Below are 17,427 nucleotides of genomic sequence, written 5' to 3'. Positions count from 1 at the left end.
CGTTTTCATGACCCCAAAGGAAATCCTGTACCCATTCAGGAGCTCCTCCCCATTCCACCTCCCACCCCCAGCCCCTGGCAACCCTCAATTCTGGGTAACATTCTGGATATTTCTTAGGCGTGGAATCATCAATACGTGGTCCTTTGTGTCTTGCTTCTTTCACTTAGCATGCCTCTGAGGTTCATCCATGTAGTAAGATGCGTCAGTGCTTCCTTCCTTTTTTATGGCTAAGTATACTCCACAGTATGAATATACCGCAGTTTGTTTATCCGCGCAGCTGTTGATGGGCATTTGGGTTGTTTCTGCTCATAGGCTTTTTAAAAATTTAATTAAGTTTTTTATTTTTAAAGAAGCTTTAGATTACATAAATGTTACATAAAAATATAAGGGATTCCCATATGCCCCACCTCCTCCCCTCCCACACTTTCCCACATTAATCACATCCTCCATTAGTGTGGTACATTTGTTACAACTTACAACTGATGAACACATACCAAAGCATTGCTACTAACCATGACCTACAGTTTACATTATAGTTTACACTCTTTTCTGCACAATTTTGTAGGCTATGACAAAATATACAATGGCTTGTATCCATCATTATAATGTCATGCAGGACAACTCCAATGCCCTGAAAATATCTCCATATTATAACTTTTCTTCCTTCTCCCATTCCTCAGAATCTCTGTTGGCCACTGCCTTTATGTCAATGATAAGAGTTCTTGTATTGCTAGAATAATAATAAATCTATAATAGAAGAATAATAAGTAAGTTTAGTCCATTGCTCATTCCCCAGTCTCGGGGATTTTGAGATGTGGTGCCCACGCTGCTTCTAATTGACAGGGAGCTTAGGTCCCATGGGGCAGATGGATGGAACCATCTTGCTTGCAATTGCATACACTCTGTGTTACTTGGGATGGGTGCATTGTCCATTATGATTCCACCCTCCCCCCCACCCCCACCGTGGGACATTACTCCTGGGGATGAGCCTCCTTGGCACTGAGGGATTATTGCCAAGTGTCAACCAGCAATGCATCTGGAAAAAGACCTTGACCAAAAGGGGGAAATGGTAAATACAAATGAGTTTTTATGGGCTAAGAGATTTCAAAGTGAGTTGGGAGTTTATTCCAGAGGTTATGTTTATGCAAGTCTCAGCATGATCTCATTGACTGCCACAGTAAACATTGCCTCAAGTAGCAGGGCTCCTGAGGGCTCTAAAGACATTCAGAAACTATAAGCAGGGAAGATAGTTCAGGAACTCAGCACCCCATCAGTGGGCCTTACTCTGAAATTTTTGTTCCCCAGTGTAACAGAGTTAGACTCATTTATAGGTTCTCCACATGTGGCTCTTCTGCCCCTTTTATTTGAATGTATAATTAGCACTATACTTGATAGATATTTGTCCCAGACACTTAAATCTTTGGTCTGTCCATTTGCCAGTTGAGCTCTGAATTTCAGCAGAGTTGCAATACTTACTTCCCAGTTCATGGGACTCATAGGCTTTTGAATTGCCTCCCCCTAGTGTGTGTGCCCAGGGAATAAAACTTTTTCTATTACCCCAAGGCCACAAAATTGGCCTGAGTGAAGCCAGAAGGATGTAAGTCTGCCTCCCAAATCTAGAGTCCTGCTTTTGATCACGTGGGCTTCAGTTACACTCCTGAAAGGAAATAGTTATGAGGTGCAATGCAGGGAGAAGTATCCAGAAGAGTTTGGCTCTAGGAAAACCCTCTTTTATTTAATAGACATTTACTGAGCCCATGCTGTGTGCCAGGAACTACATCAGGAACTGAGGGCACAGCACTGAATTATGGAGTTAAACAGTGAAACAGGATAGATGGATATTAACAATTAGAGTGGGGGTACATTTTATATGTAGCTTCTAGTCCAAAGAGTGGTGTATAAGCTCACCACCTCATAAAGTCAGAATTCACCCTAGCTGTCCCCTAAAGCACATGCATTAGTCCATGCCCTGGGATATGAACCTATCTCTTTTTAGCACATTCTGAAGAGCTACTTTTCCTTGCTGCTTCTTTGGTTGACCATCAGGTGAAACACTTGGCTTGTATTTTTGGACCAGCTTGAACAAAAATAGCATTGCTAGGGGGAGAAGATGTGGCTCAAGCAGTTGGGCACCTGCTTCCCACATGAGAGGTCATGGGTTCGGTTCCTGGCCCCTCCTAAAGAAGATGAGTAAGAGAGTGAGCTGATACAATGAGCTGGCTCAGCGAGCTGACACAACAAACTGATGCAATGAGCTGTCGCAATGAGATGACACAAGGAGACACAATGAGGAAACACAACTAGAGACACAACAAGTAGGGAGAGGATGTGGTTCCAGTGATTGGGCTCCTCCATCACACATCCTGGGTTTGGTTCCCAGTGCCTCCTAAAAAAAAGAAAGAAAATGAGCAGACAAAGAGAGCAGGCAGTGAGTGCAGACAATGCAGTGGGGAGGGGGCAGAAATAAATAAATCTTAAAAAAGAAGTAGTACTGCTGGAAACACTGGAATCTGATCTGCGAGGTGAGGTGCTGACATCACAGTCCACAGAAGGCATCGAGTCTGTAGGGACCTGGAAGCCAGGCCAGGGCTCAGTCCGAGAAGGAGGATCCATTTTGCCTCTGTGCTCCAGCCCCGTGGTGGCCCCAAGTGCTGCACTCAGCAAGGATATCCCCCCAGGCTGATGTCTCAGGAGGCCTCAGGCTCTCTGTGCCCAGCGCTTTGAAACCCTGTGGTTGACTCCCTGTCGAGTCAACGTATTGTCATTATCAAGTACCAGGAGTTAGTGCAGGGGCTCCAGCTGGGGGGTGCCGTGTGCACCTCCAGGTGGAGTGATCAGCCGGGGGTGGCAAACCGAGACACAGGTAGAAACATTTGTTGAATGCTCATGAGACGTGGCACTTGGACAATAAAAGGTGAAGGGTGCGGTGACAGAGAAGTTCAGTGGCTGTGTGAACACTGGGCCTTCTTCTGCGGGAGGGAGGAGCTGTGGGGAGCATTCTGGACAGAGGCCACAGCACAGGGGAAGGCGTGGATGCAAACCAAGGCTTGATGTGCTCAAGGAATGGCAATGCGTGATTGCAACGGAGAGAGCAAGGGGGAGAGAGGCATGAGACTGCGACTATAAGCTAGGACTTAACCCTAAATGCAGCAGGAAACCATGAAAGGGTTTTATGCTGGGGAGTGACAGGATCTGATGTTTTAAGGAGACCCTTCTGGCTGCGAAGTGGAAAAATAGATGGAGGCGAGTTTCGTGGTGGTGTGGGTGAGAGACAGTGCTGGCTTGAGCAGTCATGATGGATGGGAATGGAATTTCCAGAGCTATCCTGGGGTCTAGGCAGCAGTAGCTGGTGAGTGACTGGAAGTGGGTGTGATGGGAGGGAGGGGTCAGGAATGGTTCCCCATCTCATGCCTTGGGCTCCTGGTTGATGGCCATGCTACTTATGGAGATCAGGAACTCTGGAGGAAGAGCAGGCTTGGGCCTCAGTGTAGAAGGAAGTGTGTGAGGTTATAGCACAGGACAAGTGCAGGCTAAGATGCCTCTGAAATACCCACGTGGACATAGCCAGTAGGCAGATGCTTCAGTTACTGATTGCTGTGTAACAAACCACCCCCAATGTATTACAAAACCGTTTTCTTTCATCTCACAACTTTGTGAGTTAGAAATTCTGCCAGGGCTTGGCTGGGCAATTCTATTCCTCCTGGCAACTGCTGAGGCTGGGGTGGGCTGGACTGGAGGGTCACCTCATCTAGTGCCTCGGTGGGGGTGGCTGAGTCTAGTCTCAGCTGGGACTCCTGACTGGAGCTTCAGCCTGTGGGCTCCCCAGCATGGCACAACCAAGGCAGCTGGACCTCTCACGTGGTGATGGCAGCTGCCCATCTCTTAAGGCTTGGACTTAGCAACGGCATGGTGCCATTTCTGCCACATTCTCTTGGTCAAGCAGGGACAGAGTTTGCCTAGATCCAAGGGAAGACACCTGGACCAAACTCCTCGGGAGAAGCAGCAAGCACTTGCAGCCCCTTGAACACCACATATAAAGATCCAGATTTCAGGAAATAAGTCCAACATTCCCAGAGAGAGGGAAGGGAGCACTGAAGAGGTAAAGTTAGAGCTGAGAGCTGACCGGCAGGAGTGGTCCGGGTGGAGGGAGGAGCCGGAAAACACCCCAGGTGGGAGGGGGCTGCTCTTGTTTGAGGAAGAGGAAGGTCTGTGTGATGGGGGACAGTGTGGGGGAGATGGGCTGCTAAGGGTTAGGTAATGAAGGACTTTATACTCCCATGTAGGAGTTCAGATTTTGTTTTGAGTATGATGGGAAGACTTTGGGGGTTTCATGTGGGGATGGACATGACCTGATTTACCCAAAAAATGAATCTGGCTGCTGAGTGGAGAATGGACCATTGGGCCCAGAGTGTAAGACCTGTTGGGAGGCTCCAGCAACTGTCCAGGTGAGAGAAGATGGTGGCCTGGCCAGGTGGGATGGAGACACATGCTTGGATTGAGCTTATTGTTTTGGAGGCACTGAAGTCAAGACTTGCTGATGGGTTGGGTGGCAGGGGTGGTGGTTAGGAGAATAAGAGGGAAAACACAGGTGATGCCTGCATTTTTGATTAAGCAGCTGGGTGGAAGATACAGCTGATAAGATGGGGGATGGGGAAAGTATGCTGAGTTTGAAATACATTTTAGACACTCAAGTAGCCAGTGGAATACAGGAGTCTGGGATTGTCAATCGTTGATCAGCCTGGAGAATTAGACTGGGAAGTCTTAAGCCTATAGCTGGATGAGATCACCCAGGAATCATGTGTATAGGAACGAGCCCATGGTCTCCGGCTAATGTTTCAGACACTGAGCAAAGGAGCCAACAAAGAATACTGGGAAAAACCAGCTGGAGTCATAGGAAGGAAGCTTCTAAGGGTCCCAAAGCAAAGTGGGAGAGAGCTATAACCTAGGGAGGGTCCTATGTGTAGATGTTAACGAAAGCCATGTGTATCAGCTACTTATTGCTGCAAAAGAAATTATCCCACAACTTAGTACTTAAAACAGCAAGCATTTTTTGTAAAATTAATTAATTAATTTTTAATGTTACATTAAAAAAATATGAGGTCCCCATATACCCCCACCCCCCTCACCCCAGCAAGCATTTTTTATGCCATGGTTTCTGTGGGCTGAGAATTCAGGGATGGTTTAACCACCACCACTGCAATCAGGATCTTGTGCAGGTTGTGATCAAGCTGTAGGCTGGGCTGCAGCCACCTCCGGGATGGACTGCATGGGGGCTTCTTCCAAGCTCACTCATGTGGCTGTTGGCAGGATTCAGGTCCTTGTGGGGTGCTGGATGGCAGGGCTCTTGGTACCCCACCCGATGGCCTCTCCATGGGGCAACTTACAATGCAGCAGCCAGCTCCCATGATTGCAAGTGAGCAAGGATGAGCAGGATGGAAGCCAATGTGTTTTTGTAACCTGACCTTGGACGTGATGCCCCACGGCTTTTGCCACCTTCTGTTTGTTAGAAGCGAGTCACCAGGTCCAGCCCTGACTTGGGGCTGAGGGATCCCACAAGGGAGTGAATCCAGAAGGGGGGCAATTGGGGTTCTAGGGGCTGCCTACCGCGCACCAGCAGTGGGGAAGGCTGTTCAGTGTGGTGCAAAAAGTGAAGCCGGCCTTGGCCGGAGCTCGAGGAGCCCTGGCACTTTAAGGGGTGGTCAAGGGTGAGGAATGGGACAGAGTGCAGGTTCCAAGAGCAATACGAACAACAGGTGCATTGCTTTAGGTTTCATCGACTTAACTCTTATGTAGTTCTCCTAACGGCCCTCTGAGACAGGGGTTAGCATTCCCATCTTACAGACAGGGAAACTGAGGCTCAGAGGGGTTAAAGTGGTGAACAAAAGGCCCAAACACAGGTCTGAATCCCAAGCACACGCCCCTCCCCCGGTTCAGTGGGATGTGGACGGACCTGCATCCCGCCCCGTTAGCTGGCATCTCCAAGCTTCCTTCCACTGGCCACGGAGTTGGGGTCAAACAGATGTTGTCAGGGGGGTGGCGAGCAGCAACGGTTTGATGACATCAGACAGCGCACGCCGGTTAACCTGCGATGCCCTGACCCTGGGGGCTGAGGGTGGCTCCCACACAGTGGTGTTTCGAAAGGACATTGAATGTAAGGGCAGAGGACTCGGGTTCAGAGCTGTTCCCTCAGCTGCAGTCAGAGTCACGGGCAGCTCAGAGGTTCTACCCATGACCGCTGTGACCTTGGGAGAATGGCCTTTCCACTCGGAGCCTCGGGCTGCCCCTCTGCGAAATGGGGGTCCTTGCAGATCCTTGCTGTGTGTCAGGTCCCAGCATCTTGCCTGCTCTCAGAACTCACTGGACTTGGGGGAGACTGGCAGTGATGGGAAGGGAAACACATGAGGCTGTAGGAACGGGGAAGGGGTGCTGCCCAGGCTTGCTAGATCAAGGAGGGCTGCCTGGAAGGGGTGGTGTCTTAGGACTTGGAAGAAAGGCTTTAATGGAGGAAGAGAGGTGAGGAGTTCCTGACAGGAAGCAGCGGGATGCCCCAAAGACTTGAGAGAAAGGTGACTTTGGGGACAGCCGACCTGGGAGGTTGGAGCAGAGGACTCGAGGAGGGGAGCTGGAGACGTAGTTGGGGGGCCAGGTCCCTGCGGGGGTGAGTGGAAGCGAAGGATGGTAGTGGGCACGGTGGATTTGGCGACTCCGGGGTGAGAAATCATGTAGGGTCAGGAGGTACGGCTGCGACTCTGGCTCCGCGTGTGTCCAGGTCACTCCCCGGATCCCTGGGCCATGTGTTCCTCCTGGGTGGCTGCGGCTGGTCCCTCCCAGTGGGGAGAGCCCAACGGTGAGAGGACTCTCTCTTCTCTTGTAGCTTTGGATACCCCCCGCCTTTGGCTGCCGCCCCGAGTACGACAACGGACTGGAGGAAATCGTCTTTGGCTTTGAACCTTGGATAATTGTGGTCAACCTGGCCATGCCTTTTTCCATTTTCTACCGAATGCACGCAGCTGCCTCGCTCTTCGAGGTCTATTGTAAGATGTAGACGGGCTCTACACAAAAGGTGGAAGAGCCAGTGGACAAGAGCGTGCAGGAGAGCCACCTGGGGACGGCCAGGTCAGGCAAATATTGAATTTGAGAAGGGCTGCCCTTTGTCCGCGGTCATTGTTTCCTGTGGTTTGGAATTGTCTGTCTACCTTGTTGAGGATAAACAAGAGAGATCAAAACTGATGAGGTGGCTGCAGTCTGTCCTTGGTTGATCTCATCAGGCCCTAATTATTTTGTCTCTTTCTAAAACAAGGGCCTCTGTTTTGGAAGAATGTGATCCTAGGTTGGGAAAAAAATCTATCCAGTTTGTTTCCTCATAAAAGGCATTTTCTATGTTCCTTATCATGTTCCTACGTTCAACCTTCTTCCTTAAGTTCCATCCTTCCAAGAACAGTTAAATATAGGTACAAGCACGTTTGGTTTATATTGTAATTTCTAAGTATATTTAACTTTTGAACCAAGTTATTTTTATCATCTGGAAAAAAAATGCATGTGTGGATCAATGTAAAGATAATATATTTTTAACTGAAATTTTGGCACAGTTTTATTGTGATTGTTTTGAAGTTTTTTGTTAACTAAATTTTTACTCTTCTTTCGCTTACTATAAATGTTTATTATAGAAAATCCGGAAATTTCAGAAGAAGAGAGGGAAAAACTTCACCTACAGTGCCATTGCTTAATTAACAATCACTTTTTACCATCTTGTAGTATTTCTTCCAGCCATTATTGATGTATAAAATTCTATTTTGTTGATATTGTTGTTATACCTGCTAGTGATGAGGTGACATATTCAATTTTGGATTCCTTTTCCCCAAAAGCGGGGGGGGGTGGTGGCTTTTTTCTTACTTACCAATATGGCATAAGCATTTTCCCCATATCATTATGCACTTTTGGTAAATATCACGTGTTATATTTTTTCAAGTGACTGTATTGTCATTAACTTAGTTTCCTATTGTTGGGTATAGAGTGTTGTAGCAGTTTGATATAATTGATGAATTCCAAAAAGAAAAGCATAACAAGATTATGCTTGTAATCTGATCTGTACCTGGGCAAGATTGAGCTATGATTAGGGTGTTGAGTCCCTGCCCCTTGGTGGGTGGGGACTCACAGATAAAAGGCATGGCAAAGGACAGAGCTGGGGATTTCTGATGTTAGAGTTTGATGCTGAAGATCCGGGAAGTCAGCATCCAGAGGAAAAGGAAGCCAGCCCCAGGAAGGAAGGAACCTTGAACCCAGAGAAAAGCAAGCCCCAGGAACGTAGGAACCCAGGAAGCCTGAACCCTTGCAGACGTTGGCAGCCATCTTGCTCCAAATAGACTCTGGTGAGGGAAGTAACTTATGCTTTATGGCCTGGTATCTGTAAGCTCCTACCCCAAAGAAATACCCTTTATAAAAACCAACCAGTTTCTGGTATTTTGTATCAGCACCCCTTTGGCTGAGTAATACAAGTGTTTGTAACTTTTTCTTTTATAAATGACTCTGCAAAAAACAACCATATTCATAAAGCATTTGGGGACCTCTGCATATGTTCTCGTCACAACTACTTTTAAATCATAATAAAATTAGTTTACTTACTGTAAATACTAATGTGAATATCCTTTCATTTGAATTTTTTTTGACAGCACTGGAAATGGGACATTAAGACATAACATTTTTTGTAGAACTAAAATGTTTACGTTAATTTTAGAAAAAAATTAAAAAATGGGCAGTCATACTAAAAACAAGGGAACTATCACCTATAATACCAAAAGTGGTTCTCAGGGGAATCGATGTGGCTCAAGCAGTTGGACTCCCATATACCGTATAGGAGGTCCAGGGTTCGATGCCCAGGGCCTCCTGGTGAAGGCAAGCTGGCCCACCGCGAGGTGAGCTGGCCCACATGGCAGTGCCACCCCGCGCAGGAGTGCCGGCTTATGTGGAGAGCTGCACAACAAGATGACACAACAAAAAGAGACACAGAGGAGAGACAATAAGAGACGTAGCAGAACAGGGAGCTGAGAACAGAGAACAGAGAATGATTGCCTCTTTCCCACTCCGGAAGGTCCCAGGATCAGTTCTTGGAGCCACCTAATGAGAATACAAGCAGACACAGAAGAACACACAGCGAATGGACACAGAGAGCAGACAAGGGGGATGGTGGCAGTAATCTTGTCCCCCCAGGGGACATTTGGCAATGTCTGGAGACATTTCTGATTGTCACCACTAAGGGGTGATGATACTGGCATAAGCATCTTGCAATGTCCAGGTCACCCCCCCACAGCAAAGAATCAGCCAGCACAAAATGTCAATAGTGCCGAGGCTGAGAATGATCTAGAGGTAATCACTGTTAATTGCTGGTACCTATCAGGATACTATACACAAATATAATTACCTGTGTACGTGTGTCTGTAACAAGGATTATTTTTTACATTTGCTGAGTGTGTACGTAACTTGCTTTATTTCCCTGAACACATCAGAGTGTTTTTAAACTATTTTGGGGTCCCTATGGTATAGATTCTCACACTTTAGTTGACCAAAGAGTCCCCAGGGACGTTAAGCCTCCTGCCCTCCCAGCCGGAAGTTCACATTCAGCGGCCTCGGGTGGGACCAGGAATCTGCTTGTTAGTAAATGTCTCGGCCGATGCCAACTCCCTTTCGGGCCCCAAGTGAAGACGGCTGTACAACTTCCCTTGACCTTGCGTATTCTTCTGCAGTATGACTTAGGGTGGCTTTCGAGTCCGTTCCGCCGCTGGGTGTACTCCCTGTTTGGTAAAACCCTGCTGCTAGACTTTCAGCGATGTTCTTTTTTCCTTCCTCTGATGAGCAACACCGTGGCGAGCATCCCGGCTGCTGCGTCTCTGCTGACCTTGGCACACTGCGCCCTGGAAAGCTTTGTGCTGATGCGGCAGCGACGGCACGGGAAGGCTAGTTCTCTCAGGGATCCCATCTCGCTGGCATTAAGATGTTCTAAGAACCTCAGTGCAGCCCCAGGGCTTCAGCCCGTAGGTTTTGGGCTCTGCCAACGAGATAATGGGAACCATAAAAACTCCGGGAAGAATTGATCTGGGTTTGTCGTGGCATACGGTGGACACAGGGCACCTTCAGAGCTTGGAAATGTCAGCACGGTTCCATCGGGCTCTGAGCTCCAGAGAGGAGTTTTCAACAGAGGGAGCATTTGCTGCCTCCAAACAAGAAGAGCCATGTGGACTCAGGATGGCTATTTCAGCCAGGAGGCTTTTACCCATGAGTCATCAAGCATCCTGACTCAACCAGCTTGGACAGCAAGGAAAATTTATTATCTTACATACCTGGGCAATTCAGAGTAGAGGAAACCTGAGTGTGCAGTAAATCAGCATTAAGATGTCAAAGCTAGAATAAGGGGAATATAAATTAAAATGATAATGCATCCCAGTTCACATTCATCAGACTGGCTAGGGCTGGCAAGATGTGAGAGAACGGGAGCTCACATATGCTGCTGGGGGGAGAGAAAATTGGGGGAGCCAGACTGGAGCATGACTGGTAACATCTATTAGGGTTGAAGAAGCACGTTGCTTAAGAGCCAGCAATTCCATTCCTTATTTGTGCTCCAGAGACATCCTCATGCATATATGTAAGGAGGCAAGTTCCAGAAGGTTCCTTGCAACAGTGCTTGTAAACGAGAAAAATTGAAAACAGCCTAAATGCCCATCAATTAAGAGTATGAATAACGCATGGACTAGTCCTACAAGGGAATATTATACAGCGGTGAAAAATGATTGGAGCAGCACTACATGTATCAATATGATAATCCTCAAAAAACAATGCCGCAAGGAAAATTAAGTAGCATCAAGGTCTACTTGTTATGATATCACTTATATAATGTTTACAACAGGCAAAACAATCCCTGCTATTATTTAGGGATACATACCTATGCGCTAAAATTGTATACACATGTGAAGAAAAAATGAAGGCCAAGTTCATCTCTGGGACGGAAGGGATGGAAGTAGTGGGGCAGCAGTGCCTGCTGAAGGCGCGCTGTGTCTGTTATGTTTTAATTCTTAACCAGTGACTGGTAGAGAGGTATTCATTGTATTTTCCTCTGTACTTTTTGTGTGTGCGTGAAATACTACAAAATAAAATTGCTTGGAAGAAAGGAAAAAGAAAGTCAGCTGAAGGAAGACGAAGTTAAAAAGAGGCCATCACTGATGGTCATTTTCCAATATTTGTCCCTGGCTGTGGACCAGCGAGTGCCAAGGTCCCTGGAGTTCTGTTCTTGGTGGGCTGATCCCTGAGTGGGGCTTAGTGCCCAATGCTCCCTACTCACCCCCAGAGCTGATGCTGTGCTCATCAGGAAATCAGATCATTTGCCTTCCCGTTTGGCTCTTCATTGTGGGGACCCATGCTCTGGGCACTCACACGATCTGGAAAAGTCTTGTACTTGCCTCTTACAATGTTATGTTTTAATTTCCTTGTTGCCAAAGCAAATACCATGCAATGGGTTGGCTTAAATTTGTGGAAGTTTTGCGGTCACCCCTCGGGCTGAAGTGTGGTTTGCTGGCCTGGCGGGGGAGCCGCCGCGGCAGGCCAAGCCGCTGCCCCCATAATAGGGTGGCTGGTCGGACTCACCGCCACCCCTGAAGGGAGCTCGGCATGGGCGCAGAGTGCCCTCGGGTCTCCCCTTCTCGGCAGCCATGCTTCCGCGGCCGCCCCTCCTCCCGGATGGCGCCACACGATGCCTGTGGGGCAGCACCCTTCTTCTTCCTTCTCCCTGCGCAGGCGCAGGGCGGAAAATTCCAGTCTGCCCTTTTCCCTCCCCCCGACAGCAGCAACAGCCAGGTGTGGGCGGGAAACTCAAGTCTGCCCTCCACCCCAGCAACAGCAGCCACCAATCCCTAAACCCTGCCCCTTCCCCCAGCAACAGCAACAGCCAATCCCTAACCACCACCCCTCCCCCGTCCAGTACCGCCCACTGACCTTTCGCCGGCAACCAATCAGAACAGGGCGTGGCTTCGACCAATCAGCCTTCCCCAGCCCCTATAAAACTGTTGCCTCTCCCTCAGTAAAGTGGACTGGCGTGTTTACCTTGTCTCCGCGGTAGTTCTTCTGCCGTGCGCCCTCCAGTCCTGAGAGCCCCCGACAAGGGCCTGGCCTCCCTTGTCCCCAGTTCGTCGCCTGCTTCTCCGGGCGACCCCTTCGCCGCCTGCTTCTCCGGGCGACCCCTTCGTCGCCGGCTTCTCCGGGCGACCCCTTCGTCGCCGGCTTCGCCGGGCGACCCCGTCAGCCGAACCGCGCAACCCCTGTGAGACCGATCCCTCGTCTGCTGCCGGACCGACCCCTCGTCCAGAGCTGGACCGACCCCTCGTCCGCAGCCAGACCCCACCTCTACCGACCGAGCTAGCCGCCGCAAAGTTTTTTGCCTCATGGTTTTGAGGCTAGAAGTCCAAGTCCAGGCCTCCTCAAGGTGAGGACTGTGGAGCTCTGGGCTGGCTGCCCTGTCACAGGGCAGTGCACACGGGGATCTCTCCCTTTCCTTCTGGGTTCTGTTGATTTGTCGCTTCTGTGGCTTTCAGTAATAGGATCAAGACCCATCCTGGGGAAGCAGATGTGGCTCAAGCAATTGGGCTCCCGTCTACCGTATGGGAGGTCCAGGGTTCAATGCTCAGGGCCTCCTGGTGAAGGCGAGCTGGCCTGTGTGGTGAGTTGGCCCACGCAGAGTGCTGGCCCACGCAGAGTCCTGGCCTGCGCAGAGTACTGCCCTGCGCGGGAGTGCTGCCCTGTAAGGGAGTGCTGGCCCATGTGGAGAGCTGGCGCAGCAAGATGATGCAAAAAAAAAAAAAGAGATACAGGAGGGGGAATAAGAGACACAGCAGATCAGGGAGCTTGTGTGGCAAAAGAGAATGATCACTTCTCTCCCACTCCAGAAGGTCCCATGATGGGTTCCCGGAGACACCTAATGAGAATACAACAGACACAGAAAAACACACAGTGAATGGACAGAGGGCAGACAACGGGGCTGGGAGTGGGAGAAGTCAATCAATAATTAAAAAAAAAGGACCCATCCAGGCCACACCTTACCTGAAGTCACTTCCTCAAAAGGTTCTGTTTACAAGGGTTCACACCCACAGGAATGCATTAAATTTGCAGGCATGTTTTTGGGGGAACATAGCTCTAAACCACCACACCTTCTGTAGGAGAAGCCTATGAATTTGGTAGCTTGAGCTCATCCCCACTTTGTGACACCAGGATGTAATCTTGGTGTTTTGGGCACAGGGGGCTCTCGCGGCAAGAACTCTGGAGACGGACCTCCAGGGTTACAGCCAGCGTGTGCACAAGAAGGTGCTCCCGTTCCAGAAAACATCCTACAGGCTGTTGAACTGAACCTCAACCACCAGCAACTGCCCCGTGGCCCATGCTTGGGGGGGGGTCAAGTTAGACTCCTTGGTCTGCCCACAGGAGCAGCCAGCTGTGGCAGCCACTTGGAGCAAGGGCTGTTCTTGCCTTCCAGTGAGTGGCCCTTGCAGTTAGCTAAGCACTTCCAAGTCTATCTCTGACTCTTGTCTGTGAAACCCCAGCACCCAGTCCACCTGGTTAGGGAAGTGCATCTACACTGTTGAAATGGAAGGAGCCTTTGTACTCTGCCTACACAGCCAGTAAGTCATAGCGTTTGGACTTTCTTGTCAGTTTTTTTTTTTTGTCTTTATTTATTTTTTAATGTTACATTAAAAAAATATAAGGTCCCCACCCTCCTCACCCCACTCCTCCCCCCATAACAACAATCTCCTCCATCATCATGAGACATTCATTGCACTTGGTGAATACTTCTCTGAGCACTGCTGCACCTCATGGTCAATGGTCCACACCATAGCCCACACTCCCCCACATTCCACCCAGTGGGCCATGGGAGGACATACAATGTCTGGTAACTGTCCCCGCAGCACCACCCAGGACAACTCTAAGTCCTGAAAATGCCCCCACATCACATCTCTTCCTCCCACTCCCTATCCCCAGCAGCCACCATGGCCACTTTCTCCACACCAGTGCCACATTTTCTTCGATTACTAATCACAATAGTTCATGAATAGAATATCAGTAAGTCCACTCTAATCCATACTCTACTCCTCCATCCTGTGGACCTTAGAATGGTTGTGTCCACTCCACCTCTATATCAAGAGGGGGCTTAGATTCCACATGGATGCTGGATGCAATCCTCCTGCTTGCAGTTGTAGGCACTCTTGGCTCCCTGGTGTGGTGGTTGACCTTCTTCACCTCCCTGTTAGCTGAGTGGGGTAAGTCCAGTAAACCAGAGTGTAGGGGTTGCAAGTCTTTTGAGGCTCAGGGCCTGGCTATCACATGGTCAGTCCAGAGATTCAGGTCCCCTGGGTATACATTAAACCCCAGCACCAAGTACAGTTCTGGTAAAAGTAACAGGAGAGACTTGTGGACAAAGATCACATCTAAGTCCAGCTCCATCACACAGAAGCACAAACTCCAGTGTAGGGCCATCTGACATGGCACTAAACTCCATGTGCCATGACCATAGAACCTGTGGGTCTCTGTAGCCCTCAGAAGAACCAATACCTGGGGTTGTACCTACTTTATCTGTCTCTGGGACTCTGCTCAGGTGTGCATAAGGGCAACCCCTCTGATGTCAGTTTTTGAAACTCCTATTGCCTTTTCCACTCTGGTTAGCCAAATCACCTTAGAAAGAACATCAATTTGGCAAAAATATCCATCAAACAATTGCTCCGGGGATATTTGTACAGAAGAACCAGTGCGCCGGTAGACTATTTCATTTTCACCCAGTTATGTAATATTACAATTGGCCTAAAATGCCGAAAAGTGAAGGCTGCTCCCACGCCTCCTGCCGCCAGGAAATGTGTCTTGCTGTGGAAGAGCCTGACCAGCAGGGGGCGCCGATGCTATTCCTTCTGGGCCTCCTCGTCCCGCCCACAGAGACCAAACCCTTGGGAGGTGGGGATGGGGTCCAGAAAACAAACGGGGGAGGGATGAGCGCAGATGTGCCCTGATTGTCTTTCAGTCTCTGCTTTGGTCTCCTGTAGTGTGTGTCTGAGATGGCGGGATGGTAAGGATTTTGTGTGTGTGTGTGTAGATACCGGGGATTGAACCCTGGACCTCGTATTTGCAAAGCAGGTGCCCGACCACTGAGCTCCACCCTCTCCGGGGAGGACTGTGACTCCTCCGGGAACTAGCTACCATTCCAGCGACCCTGACCCGCTCCCCACTGACCGTGGGGCCTCTCAGTCCCTCTCAAGAGGCTTGCAGGAATATGGGAGTTGCAGGGGCTTCCCACGGTGGCAGAGCCCCCGCAGGAGGGTGGGGGTGGAGCTTGAGTGGGGTGCAGCCGGGGCAGCTGGCGGGGAGGGACCCTTCGGTGAGGTCTGGTGAGGGAATGGCAGGGACAGGAGCTCTCTGACAGCGGGGCCCTGGGACCCCACGGGGAGGGCGGGGGAGGGACGCTGCGGGGTCATCCTATGATGTTTCAGTGACCTTGATAACACGGGGCAGCCACCAGCACAGCCGTTAGAGCGATGCTAATGGCCTAACAATGAAAATCAAATCAAGTCATGAAGGAACCCTCAATGGCTCCCCGCCCACCTCGTGTCTAGAAAAAAGTATGAGATCCTCATCAAGTTCTCAGGTCCTCGGGTTCAGCCACGGCTCCCTCTGCTACTCCACCCTTGTCGCAGGCCAATCCCCCTCTTGCGTTCCCCTCTCGGGGCTCCCCCCTCCACTGGCATCACCTCCTGCTCCCCGGGACCATTGCACCTGCTACGCTCTCTCCCTGCAGTGCTCTCCTCCTGGCTCCTTGCCAGCATTTATCTCTTCCTCATCCCCTGGCCCTGGGGAGCTGTCCCTCCTGAGGGAGGCCTGGCCACGGCCCTATCCAAACAGGCCCGCACTCACCCCTTCCTCATCTGCTCAGGCCCTTTGTCATTCAGCCTTGCTCATTTGTTTGCCTCTTGTCCCCGCCTGGACTTTCTCAGTGAAGGCAGGGGCTCCGCCTCCTTCCCTCGCAGGGAACGTGGTGGGCACTCAGGATTTGTGCGTTTCATGGAAAGGTATGGTTTTAAAAAAAATTTTAGGTACTGGGGCTGGAGATTGAACCCAGGACCTCGTATGTGGGAAGCCGGCACTCAACCACTGAGCGACATTGGCTTGCTGGAATGATTTTTGTTTTTTTAATTAATTAATTTTTTCACCCTGCCCCCACCCCCACCCTGCTGTGTTTGCCGTCTGTGTCCATTCGCTGTGTGCTCTTCTGTATCTCTTCCTTTGTGTCTTCTCTTCTCGGCTTTCTCCTCTAGGATTCACCTGGATTCAGTCCTGGGGACCTCTGACGTGGCGAGAGGTTCCCTGTCACTTGCGCCACCTCTGTTCCTGGTTTCTGCTGTTCTGCACCTTGACTCTCCCCTTTGTCTCTCTTTTTTTGTGTCATCATCTTGCTGCAAGATGCACTTGTGCGGGCACTGGCGCAGCACGTGGGCACTCACGTGGGCACTTGGCTTGGCACACAGGCACTGGGTCAGCATGCAGGCCCTCAAGTGGGCACTTGGCTCATCACGCGGGAACCTGTGTAGGCACCCAGCTCACCGCAGGTGCTCGACTCACCAGCTGGGCACTCGGCTCACCATGCGGGCACTCCCGTGTGTACTTAGCTCACCGTGGGCACTCGGCTCGCTGCGCAGACACCGACAGGGTCTCTCGGCTTGCAGCACGGGCACTCGGCTCACCACATGGGCACTGGCTCACCGCGTGGGCACTGGCTCGCCAAGCAGGCACGCTTTCTCTTCTTCTTTTCCACCAGGAGTCCCCAGGGCCCTCCCATATGGTAGGTGGAGGCCTCTTCACTTGAGCCACATCGGCTTGCCTGGAATGGTTTTTAAGACCTGGCAGAGATCCTCTGCATAGCTCAGCACACACATCCAGTTTCTCCATTCCCCTCGAGGGCACACGAGGGCGCTCAAAACCTTTCTAAAAGAGGCCAGAAGAAACTAGAATTCAGACTGGCTCCCCTCTGCTCCTTCTCCAGACCTGCCCCCGGGGTGGGGGTAGGGGGTGGGGGCAGTCGATGGTGTTCCTTAGGGCCAGGAAGTGGGGTTGTGACTGCTTTCTCAATAGGGCAGCTGCCTTCCAGGGGCTCTGGCAGGGGTTTGCAGGGCACCGGATTTTGGATTGGCCTAAGTCCTGCGAGATAAACGCCCTCCCCTTTTGCCATTGGCGAATGGGTGGGCCTGTGAGCAGTGGTAGACCGGGGGCTGCCAAAGCAAGGCCCGTGGGCTAAGGATGGTGTTTACATTTTTGAAGGATTGATTGTAAAGAAACACACAGCAGCAACAACCAACAAATTAGTGTATACTGTAGAGAACATATGTGGCCCGCAGAGCTTAAAATATTTACTAT

General features: G+C 50.3%; 1 protein-coding gene across 1 annotated transcript in view; it reads left to right on the top strand.

Moving 5' to 3' along the window:
• OTOP1 (otopetrin 1) overlaps window positions 1-8,617 on the top strand; it is a 46,527-nt gene extending 37,910 nt beyond the window's left edge. The window contains exon 6 of the mRNA XM_004449271.3: window positions 6,875-8,617. Coding sequence (XP_004449328.2) covers window positions 6,875-7,045 — 171 coding nt within the window. The 3' untranslated portion in view covers window positions 7,046-8,617. The remainder of the gene's footprint in view (window positions 1-6,874) is intronic.
• The last annotated feature ends 8,810 nt before the right edge of the window (window positions 8,618-17,427 follow it).

The sequence above is a fragment of the Dasypus novemcinctus genome, chromosome 1 (assembly GCF_030445035.2).
Source record: "Dasypus novemcinctus isolate mDasNov1 chromosome 1, mDasNov1.1.hap2, whole genome shotgun sequence".
In the NCBI taxonomy this organism is placed as follows: domain Eukaryota; kingdom Metazoa; phylum Chordata; class Mammalia; order Cingulata; family Dasypodidae; genus Dasypus; species Dasypus novemcinctus.
Note: the sequence above shows the minus strand (reverse complement) of the source record. Positions and strands in the feature narration are given on the sequence as shown.